Source organism: Marmota flaviventris, chromosome 10, assembly GCF_047511675.1.
Source record: "Marmota flaviventris isolate mMarFla1 chromosome 10, mMarFla1.hap1, whole genome shotgun sequence".
NCBI lineage: Eukaryota > Metazoa > Chordata > Mammalia > Rodentia > Sciuridae > Marmota > Marmota flaviventris.
In genome coordinates, this window is record NC_092507.1 from 101004598 (window position 1) to 101015552 (window position 10955).

At 41.8% G+C, this 10955-nt stretch overlaps 1 protein-coding gene across 2 annotated transcripts in view; it reads right to left on the reverse strand.

Moving 5' to 3' along the window:
• Sort1 (sortilin 1) overlaps positions 1 to 7487 on the reverse strand; it is a 67945-nt gene extending 60458 nt beyond the window's left edge. For both annotated transcript variants that reach the window (XM_071618154.1, XM_027922037.2), the window contains exon 1: positions 7136 to 7487. In XM_071618154.1, coding sequence (XP_071474255.1) covers positions 7136 to 7441 — 306 coding nt within the window. In that variant the 5' untranslated portion in view covers positions 7442 to 7487. The remainder of the gene's footprint in view (positions 1 to 7135) is intronic.
• Positions 7488 to 10955: the final 3468 nt, after the last annotated feature.

Below are 10955 nucleotides of genomic sequence, written 5' to 3' on the forward strand. Positions count from 1 at the left end.
AATACTTTATATTTAACAATACATTTGGATGACACTTCTCATGTGACCCTCTGAGCAACCCTAAGAGCCTGCTTCTCTAGTTTAAAAACAACTATAAAATTCAGGGAAGTTAAGTGATTATCCATGATCAGCTATGAAGCAGCAGAGCCCAGGCTCAAATACGGATATTAAGCTCTTTTGAATTTTGTAAAAAACAAAGCTATGCTTTGAATCCCTTATGTCAAATAGCAAGCATCAGATAAACATTTGCTCCAAAACTACTCTGAAGTAAATTAAAACTTTCATTCTTAGTTCAATCTTTATTGGTTCTTCAGGATGATCTTACAGTTAAATGAGATTTTCAAATGCATAAATGCAATGCTAAAACTTCACTTTTTTCCCCAGAACATACAGAAGAAAAAATCTTAACAAAATAAAATGTAAGAGGGATAGTATTATGTAAGAGGGATAGTATTCATAAGCCCTAGAAGGAACAAATGTACATTTTTCTCCTGATGAAAATAAATTAAGCACCAACCTCAGCAAAAGAGAGGTGCTAAGCAATTCAGTGAGATCCTGTCTCTAAATTAAATACAAAATAGGGCTGGGGATGTTGCTCAGTGGTCAAGTGCCCCTGAGTTCAATCCCCAGTACTCCCAAAATAAAAATAAAATTTAAGCCAACTAATCACATCTAAGTATCTATGTGTAAGTATACTTAGAGTAAGGTTACTATTTTCAAACATACAGGCAGTGAGAATAAAAAAAAAAAAGCTCCAGTATTTTGCAAAATACTTTACAGGAAAACCACTCACATTTACTGCTACATGTCTATTGGATTTGCTTTTAGACTATCCAAGCTAGTAGCTTTTATTAGCATTAGATTATTCAGCCAAGAAGGAACGATTAACTATTACCCCCAAAATGAGAGACAAATGTCTTTCACAGTTGTATGAAAAAATATCCCTGCTATCTTTTAAGAATACTCATGTTTCACTGCAACAAATCCTGGAGGTGGTAACAAATCACCCCCAGATGTGAAATCCATGCTATATTCAAGTTTGACTAGGAAGCTGAACAGCCACAATTTGCTTCTAAATTTGGAATCAACCAATAAACACTGTGATCACAACCTCTGGCCTCCTCTTCTTCCATATGAATCACAGAAAATTTTTTTGGCCATTTAAAAGCTAGTCCAAAACTTCTCATGTTGTAGATGAGGATTGAGGGCCAGAGACTAAAACACAAAACAGAAAATAAATGACACCCACAGAGGACTTTCTCAGCAGAATACCACAGGTTCTACATGGAAAGATTTTGTTTTTACTGTGGTTTCCCGAGCCTTGGTTGGGGGTAGAAAAGGAAAAATAGCCTCAATCCTTAAATAAACCCACATGTCCAGCATTCACCTAACAATCTTTATAGATATGAAGGGTCTGTCATGACCATATTCAACCCAGCAGGCTCAAAGCCACATGACTAAGCCAACTTTGACAACAGTCACCATTAAACAACAAAAAAGCTGCCTACGGCTGACTGAAATCGATCAGGTTGTTCCTCAAGCACCATTACTCCCAAGCCCTGCCAACCTACAGGCCACAGAGTGGGAGGAACAAGTTGCCCCAAGTTTCTTTAAAAAGAGTGGTAGAAGATGCCACGGGAACACGGCTTACAAAGGCAGAGAAGGGGAACTGAAAACTTAACAGGAATTTACAAATGCAATACCTATTTCATAATACTTTTGGAACCATATATTGCTTTCTAAAGCTAATTACATGTCAAATGTGATGGTTTCATCTGCCTTAAACATTAGCTCCTAATCATATAAAACATCTGAGCCTCATTTCTCCAGCCTCAAAATGCAGTTAATTTTCTGTAAAGATAGAAATTGAGGAGGAGTGAGAGTAGGAAGGAAGGCAAAAGAGGGAATGTTCTTTCTGGCTGACCACTACATCTGGGGGTTGTGCACCGCCTGGCATGAGATGCTCCCACAAGCCGAACAGGCCAACTAGGGAGCAGAGGTTCTGCAGTCACCCACCAGGAGTCTGATGCCTGTTAAGAAGAGCTGATTGAAAGCAGGCAGAGTGCAAGAAGAAACTGTTAACAGCCTCTACGAACTTGACATGAAAGAGCAGATCACAACAGCAGGGCGGAGAGCCTATTATCATCATTATTACAGAAAGAAAACAGCCATTAGAAACTAACCAGAACATAAGCCTTCTTTCAATTAATTTTCATAAGTAGAGATAAATCTTGAATTTCTAATTAAAAATCAATGTACACAAAGCCAAATATTGGAGCCAGCAGAGAACTTACCTAATTGTTACACTGTGTTCCCCTTGAGCCATTTGACATACCTGGCTAGCTTTCTATTTTCACCTCAACCAAACCTTAGATGAAGACTAATCTTTCCCCAGAGAAACTAGATGTCCTCAAATCTGCTGATGGCTCATAATGGCATCCCTGATGCACACATCATTTGAACATCCCTTTGGGGTTAAAGGTCTGACTAGTACACTGAATGGGAGAGGATTTTCAACTCAAACAGGACCAAGAAGGAGAACCTCCAGAATTCCTAGGCCTTGATCCAAACATGAACGGAAGAAGCAGGCCTCAAGAGGTGATTAAGTAAACTAGAAGGTGGAAGTGGGGTGCTGATGAAGGGAGCAGGCAGATGGGCTAAGTTCTAGAATGAATGAGGCAGATAGGAAGTTCTGGGGCAGCTAAAGGCACTGACCTTCAGATTTCCGGGTGTTACAAAGGCCTGGTGATCCACAACAGGCTGAGAGCAGCAGCTCCCCGAAGCCGCCAACAGGCACATTCAGTTCCGTCAGCCCGGACTCAGCCTGCCAGTGCCGCAAACAAACACACACATTCTTCCCTGAGCTGACGGCTCACACAACACAGCCTCTCCACAGGGCCTGTTTATTTAAGAAACCAGATGCTTTGATGTTGGGGTAGAAGTTGGGAAGTTATGTACAAAGAAGTAGTTAGTGACAGGAGCAGAGGGAGAAGAGAGCATGAGCAACAGTTCCTGGCTTCACTAATCCTAGGTTTAAAAAGTTTTCAGGAATTTGTCGAATGGCTGTACACAGGAATGAGGAGTAAGGAAATTATGTCAGCCACCATCCTGAAACTGTGGCCAAGGCATTTCAACTGTTTCTTTAAGACAAAGTTCCATGCCTACCCTCAAAGGGGTGTTTATAGGGAGAGTGCTTTGAAGCAACCCAACTTAGCAACTAACATTAATAAAATCTTTGAGGCCTGCTCAATTTCTCTCATATACAAATGTTATACATGTTGTGAACACTCCCAGCACTGGAAGGAAAGATTCAGTTAAAAGTGTAGCCTGAAAACAGTTTTGTGTTAAAGGCAAAAAGAAGACCACTGAACCTCAGAAAATAGCACTTATGAACAATCCCTGAAAATAACAGCTTTTTAGTCAGTGCTAACTAGGTGTCAGACATTGTTTTAATGAGTTAATGTATTTTACACATACATTAATTTATTTCTCACAACCAGCAGATTAGGAACTAAGACACAGAGAGGGCTTAAGTCATTTACCCAAGATAACACAGCTAATCGGGATAGCCAGGAATCAAATGCTGACAGGCTGGCCTCAAAGTCTGTCCCATGCTCTTCTGCCTTTCCATGGCATGTCACACCCTCAGATCAAAATTAGGAAGTTTGGTTTTGGATAAAGTAGAAGTAGTTGTCTTTTTTCTTATTTTCTTGTCATTCCTTTTGTCTTCTGTTTTTAGTAATGGCCAGTATTTTGATTTCCACTTTCTTTCTTAAGAGTCTCTTATATAACACTATAGTTTGAAAAAGCCTTTCCCTCTCTTCCCTCAAATCCCAAAATAGAGTACTTAATCATTGACTTCTACATGAAAAATATATGCTGTGCAAGATAATCCCTAAATAGATTTGAAACAGACTTAAATTCAAGATTGAAAAGAAGGAATACGAAAGGAAACCTAGAGAGAAACAGGGAGGCCTAGGCAAAGAGAATAATCTGTTGCTTTCTTAAGAAAGCAAATAAATTAGTTAAAATAATGTGTATGTTAAAATACATTAGTCATATGCTAATACATTCTCATGAGCCATAGAAACAGGTCTAGGAAGCTTGCTAAAACCTTTGAGGCTTTAATTCTCCAGTCTGAATTATCTTTTCTTTGTAAATTGGTAATCCCACCCAACACCAAATCTGGGCCCTTGGAGGGCATTCACATACATGGATTATATAAATTAATGTGGCTTGAAAATAACAACATCAAGTTATAAGAAATGAGAACCAAGAACTTTTTATTTTTCTTGGGAATTGAATTCTGGAATATTATATAGGCAAAACTACTCTAAATGGCACTTTTCTTTCCTAGCTATACAAAAGTATACCATGTGCTAAAAAGTCATGATGATACTTTAATTTTGCACCATTTACAAAGGATCCCAGAATACTAGATCTCTTCAGTACTGTTCAGGATGATTTAATATGACTTCTAAAAATATAGAATTGAAAAGCCGAACAGACCATTACGTAACAATTCTTGATCAAGGAAGTGGAATCCTTTTTTTCTTTTTGGTACTGAGGATTGAACCCAGGGGTGCTTTATCACTGTTCCCAGTCTTTTTTTTTTTTTTGAGACAGGGTCTCTCAAAGTTGCTAGTTGCTGAGGCTGGCCTCAGACTTGTGATTCTCCTGCCACAGTTTCCAGAGTTGGTGGAATTAAAGGTGTGTGTCATGGCACCCAGCCAAAGGCTCCCCTTTTTTAACCAGATACACAAATTACAAAAAGACTGAGATCTCTGAAGAAGAGCTGGATGAGTAACAACTGCAAAAATAGCTATTTTAAATAAGGTTACTGAAAAGGACTGAAGGAAAAAAAGCCAAAAAAAAAAAAAAATTAGAAACAGCAGCTAAATAAAATGTAAGAAATAGAGGGAAATTAAAGAAAACTAAAGAACACATGGACTTTGAAGAATGAATGGTTTTAGCTCTCTCTGAGCCAGTTTCCACAACCTCTTGCTTTGGAATCAATATATTATAAATGCTATAGCAATCTGAATTAATCAGAAACTGTTGACTAAAGAATAAATCCAAAAGTAGCAGCAGATCTAAAGATAGGTCAACCACAAAAGAAGAATCTGAAAAATGGAGTGAGAATGCTATGTCTGGCTGGCCCAAGGAAGTTGTGGTCCTCAAATAAATTAAGCATGTCTTGTGAAGTCTTTCTCAACCCCCCACCATGAAAAAGAAGTGTACATAATTAGTTTTTTTTCTCTCATCAAATAGGAAGGTTCCCCAAAACTCATTCCATCCTATCTGTATCCAACCAGCCCTATCCTTCAGCACTAGCTTCCCTACCTAAACACAGCTGCTGCTTGGACTGCTTTATAATGTACACATTTTCCTTAAATACTTGTGCCTTAACTTCAAGAGACTCATGCCCCCAGATCTGAGACCAAGAGTGGTCCAGAAAGATAGGCCAAGAAGATGCGGTGGCTCAGCTGATACTGAAACGGAATGCGGTAAAACAAGGAAAAGTGCAGACCCAGAACATCAGCCACCCATCTGTCTCCATGTGCAATTCTCTTGGAAAGAAGCAAGGATAAAGGAGAAAATACATTGAGTTTAAAATACATTTTGCAAATGTAGGATGTAAGAATTGTTAATCTTAAAAAAAAATGAGGAAAATGCCCAAATTGTACTTAAGCAAGAGCCAGTACTTTCTTAAAATTTTCTCAATCAGTAGTGTGTCAAAGGTTGAGCTACTGGTCCCCACAGACAGAAATGCCACAATTTTGAAAGTCTTTTTTGACCAGGAACTGGCTTAAAACAGAATATCTGTGAAGTGTTTCTTAGCTATTGGAAATCTTGTGGCAACACAATACAGATATCCTTAGCAGAGTTCAATACCAGAATGGACGGTCAATTTTGAAGAGAGATCACATAAATAATATTGTGACTGAACTGGGCATGGTGGTGCATGCCTTTAAACCCAGCTACTTGGGAGGCTGAGGCAGGAGGATCATAAGTTCAGGCCAGTTTCAGCAACTCACTGAGACCTTGTCTCAAAATAAAATAGAAAGGGCTGGGAATGTAGCTCAGTGGTGGAGTATGAGTGGGCTCAACCCCATACTGCAAAATGATGATGAAGAAGAAGAATGTGACTTAACAAGGGCTGGTGGCTGAATACACATAGAAGTCAATGCTATGGCACCTGTTTTTGCAAAGAGAAAAATGTTTACAGAAAAAGGAAACAGAAGGATTCTCATATCTGTCTCCCTGATCTGCCTGTAGCAAGGAATTCAAGCAGCCCCGGGTGTAGGGGGAAACAGAGACATGATTGGTTGTGACTCAGAATCTTGGTGGAACAGTTTGTACCCAGGAAGTCAATCCAGGTGGAACTTGTGGATAATTCTAGATTGTCTTGCAGCTGGTGAAGGCGTCCCTCACTTCTAATATAGGTCTGAGAGACCCTATTTCTCAAGTTCTACTCATGGGACATTTGGTTCTGCCAGCCTCTCAAGGTCATTTGGGGTCAAGTTCTAGGGTTCTGCGCCTGCATCCTGAAAAACAACTTGAACAATTTTTAGGAGCAAGGAAGTTGTTTTATAGCTGTTTCAATGTCATCTAATTTCCATGCTTGTTCCTTTAACTATTAAAATACACGCAGTGACCTAACAACTGCTTTGGGATTTCACCACTGCCTCGCCACCCTGAAAGTACTGATCCAGAGAGGACACACCTCTGCTTCTGCGCAGCCCAACTTCTGCAAGCACTTAAGAGGTAATTATTCCTCCAGCTTTCTGGTCGGTGTTACTGGATCTGATTATTTATACAGACAGGAAACAACGACGCTCAAGATATATTTTGACAACTTAAAAAAAAAAAAAAAAAAAAAAAAGAATGCCATGAAAGTCTAAGATTGTCTCCCCTGTGACGAAACACAGCCCCGCGGGCCGCAGCCCAAGCCGACTCCGCCCGCCGCAGTTTCCGAGCCGCTGGGGGTCCCCTGCTCCGCGGAGCCTCGCCGCGCGCTAGCAGGGAAGCCCGACAGGAAGCGGGGCCGGCTACGCCAGCGGACCGGCAGCCGCGAGCGGCCAGGGGCGGCACCTCACAGTCCGGGCGACGCCCGGGCCCGGCGCCCGCTCACCTGGTGCGTGTTGTTGGCTAGCTTCGCGACGAAGTCTGAGACCCGAACGCAGTCCTCGTCCTCGCCGGGCGCGCTGCGGCGCCAACGGCCGACGCGGGGGATCGGGCCCCCGGCCGCGGCCGCGCGCAGCCCCCAGCTCACTCCGACGGGGCCGGACCAGCGCAGCAGAGGCGCAGCCGGCGGCGGCGGTGCGTCCAGCCGGTCCTGGCCGAGGGTCGCCGGCGGCAGCAGCTGCAGGAAGAGGAGGAGGCCGAGGCCGTGGGGCCAGCGCGAGAGGCCGTCCGCAGCTCCCCGGGGCCGCTCCATCGCCGCCGAATGCCGACGCCGCTGACACCTGCCACCCGGCGCGCCCGCCCACCCCCGCCGGCGCTGCGCCACACCCCCGAGCCCGAGCCTGGCGCTCCTTGGATACGCGCAGCCGGGCCTCTCCGCCCGCATAGGCTGGCCGCCTGTCCTTCTTCCCTGGCCCACTCCTCATTGGCTCGCGTCGTCTCCGGCTTCGGGGGTCCTGGATTCGGATGCCAAGATGCGGGACTGATTGGCTGGAACGTGGCAGAGAAGGCTGAGGTCATTCCCCACCCTCGCACGGCGTCTCCGGGCTCCGGCTTCCAGAGTTCGCGTAGGAGCTCTCCCCACCTTCCCGCGAAGCCCCCAGCTCCGCGGTGCTCCGACTCCTTGCTGCTCCTCTGACGCCCTCAAGTTGGGGCTGGGCAATTCCCCCCTTTCCCCCAGAAACACTCCTAAAATTCCCCTGGTTGAGGCAGCGCTGGGAAATCTCCTCAGGGAATCCCTCAACTCGCTCAGCTGGAAAAGGGGGCTTCGTCAGGAACTGGTGCTTCAGGTTTAACCCGGGCTCACTGCTGCGCCCATTGTCTGCTGAAGCTGCAAACTTGCTGACAAGGTGAATGGGAACTGGTGTGGGCCAAATCCTACCGAGGCAGATAGAAGGACACCCGTGACTCACGCAAGCCTCAAGAAAAGTCTTTCCACCACGTTTGGCCTCACTGGCCCCTCCTTTTCTGCAGGGAGGTAGGCCAAAGGCGGAATTATTTATTGGTTTTCCTGGACTTCGAACGTTGCTTAGGCATCAAGGGTAGATAAAAAGGGAAAAGAGAATTGCCCGAGGCCTACTTTATACATGATCATTTCATATATGCATATTTATTTACCAAAGTGCCTCAACCCTGCAGTGAGTGCATTGAATAAGTTTGGTTCCAGAATAAGAGTCCTGTATGGCACCCCTCCTCCGATAAATAAAACCCCTACACTGTTCCCCTTACCACAGCTTCTTTACCACAAAAACTTGCGCACACAACTTCTACAACATGCAGCACAGGTAAAACCAGTTCTGAATCCTTAACCTTACGGACTCCATTCTTTTTAAATGCTAGAAGTTGTTCAGTAGAAAAGGTAACAAATAGATTAAAAATATGCAAAACGTTACACCCAAAGAAATCCACCAAAAATTTCTTTAAGCTGGCAGTAAACCCAGATGAAACTATAGTCATTGGAGAGCAAAATGCTGCAGTGCACCCAACCCAAAATAAAAATCAAGATATTGGTCAAGTTAACTTGCAAACAAAACATCTTCCAATTTACATTTTTCCCCCAAACAACCAGAGTGAGAAGTGAAAAGTTTTTGAATGTCATCAGGACAGGATGACAATCAGCAGAATGTCCTTCAAGTTCTCAGCTACTGGACTGACAAGATATAGCTGATGAAAACTGGTGAACAATTTGTACCTTTTCTGTAACTATTATGTGTCAGATTATTTTTTAAAATAGATTAATTTTTAATCTATGCCAACTATGGAATAGATCACAAGACAGTCAGTTCCAGTAGCATGTGATTAGTTGGAGGGAGAAGAGGGGCTATAAACGAATATTTCTTTGTTTGGGTGACAAAGATGAATGGTCTATTGTCTTACGTCTGAAAAGAAGTAAACTCAACAGTGCCATCTCCTGGAAAAATTACCAAATATACTTTTAAACTATTACATTTGTATTACCTGTGCTTTCTAATGTGCTGCTTTTACTTACATGTCTACAGTAGATATTTCCTCAAACTGCATCACTGCAGGCGGCATGGTAATTTGCATTTACACTTTGGTAAATAAATATGCATCTATGAAATGATTATGTAAAAAGTAGGCCTCGGGCAATTCTCTTTTCCCTTTTTATCTACCCTTGATGCCTAATATGTATGAAATTTACTCTTTTCTCAAATAATAGGCTAAGGCAGTTGAAAGGGAAAATCATTGCAAGTTGAAGCTGAGAGTTAGGCTAAGAGCTACTCCTTAATGTTTACTTTCTCTACACAATGCACATGATTCAAAAACATAACTCACCTCTCCAAAGCTGCATGTGCTTTATACATTTCAGCATTAACCTACAGTGTTACAAGGGAATATAATTTATTTCCTGGTTCTTCACACTAGAAGTAAATTTATATGAAGACCATAGATAGCACTTTCCCAGATCCCCAATGCTTAATACATTACTTGGCATATTGAAGGCGATTCTCAATAAATGTGTTAAATGAATAAATGAAAGTTGAAATAGGATATTTCAAAGCTACTTCCTATTAGGGTTTAATAAAACTAAGTGATATGAGCTAAATTAGTCTCAGAATCTTAATAAAACAATAGGATTAAAATCGCCAGAACAGTCTAGAACTTTGGTGATAATATACTCTAGTTCTGTACTTTCCTTGTGTAGATCTAGGCCAAAACTTTCTTCCAAATACTTCCTGTTATTGTAGTTTCCAAATGCATATGAAGTTTTTTTTTCCCCTGCAACCACAGTAGGAATTTCATATGTATTCTGCTTACTCAAGTCACTATTTTCACATGAGTATGACTTCCTAATGAATACAGAGCCCAGCAAGTCATCCTGGGGTCCCCATTAGTGAATTTCAATCAATTTTGCATCATTTACATGTGAGTTAGCTAAACTGCACATAAGTGCATGTACATTTCAAATCTCTCTGAGATTTCCCTATTATCCAAGAGCTAGTGATATGAAACCAGAAAATGAGATCAAGTCAGATTCCAGTTCATGGACACACAGCCTTAGATTCTATATCTGTTAGCTAGTAACAATGATACTTATTTGCTATTGTTACATTTGAGGGTCAAATAGAATGATTCTTTAAACAATCTTAGCCACTCATATGATGGCAGCTCTAATGAGGGAAGTTCACAGTGCATTCCAAAGTCTAATGTAAACCACTTCTGAATTTTACAATTCTTTTACTGATATGGCTGAGATCTGTAAATGATTGCCGTTGAGGCCAAGATCATGAATTTAATTTTTAAGTTTCTTTTTTTATTTTTTTTTATTTTTTGGTACCAGGGATTGAATTCAGGAACACTCAGCTACTGAACCACATCCCCAGCCCTATTTTTCTTTTTTTTTTTTGGTCAATGTACCTTTATCTTTATTTATTTACTTATTTATATGCAGAGCTGAATCAAACCTGGGGCCTTACACATGCTAGGCAAGCACTCTACCACTGAGCCACAACCCCAGCCCCTTCATAGTTCTTAACTTCCTAAAAAGGGAAAACTCCTTCTAAACTGTCCACCAAGGCACAAGAACTAAGACAACTCTGGAGATGGCTTATCCCAAACCATCACTGTTTTGAGGACTCCAAAACATGCTCTTTTGATGGTCAATTAGTTGCATTTCCTTCATATAAAGAAATGCAGCAAAAAAATACATACTTATTTAAGAGAAACTACAGGACTTAAATGGATTTACAGTGGTATTAACATCTATTAACCACTGGGAGGAGCTGGGTTAGTTTGAGTTCATTTAT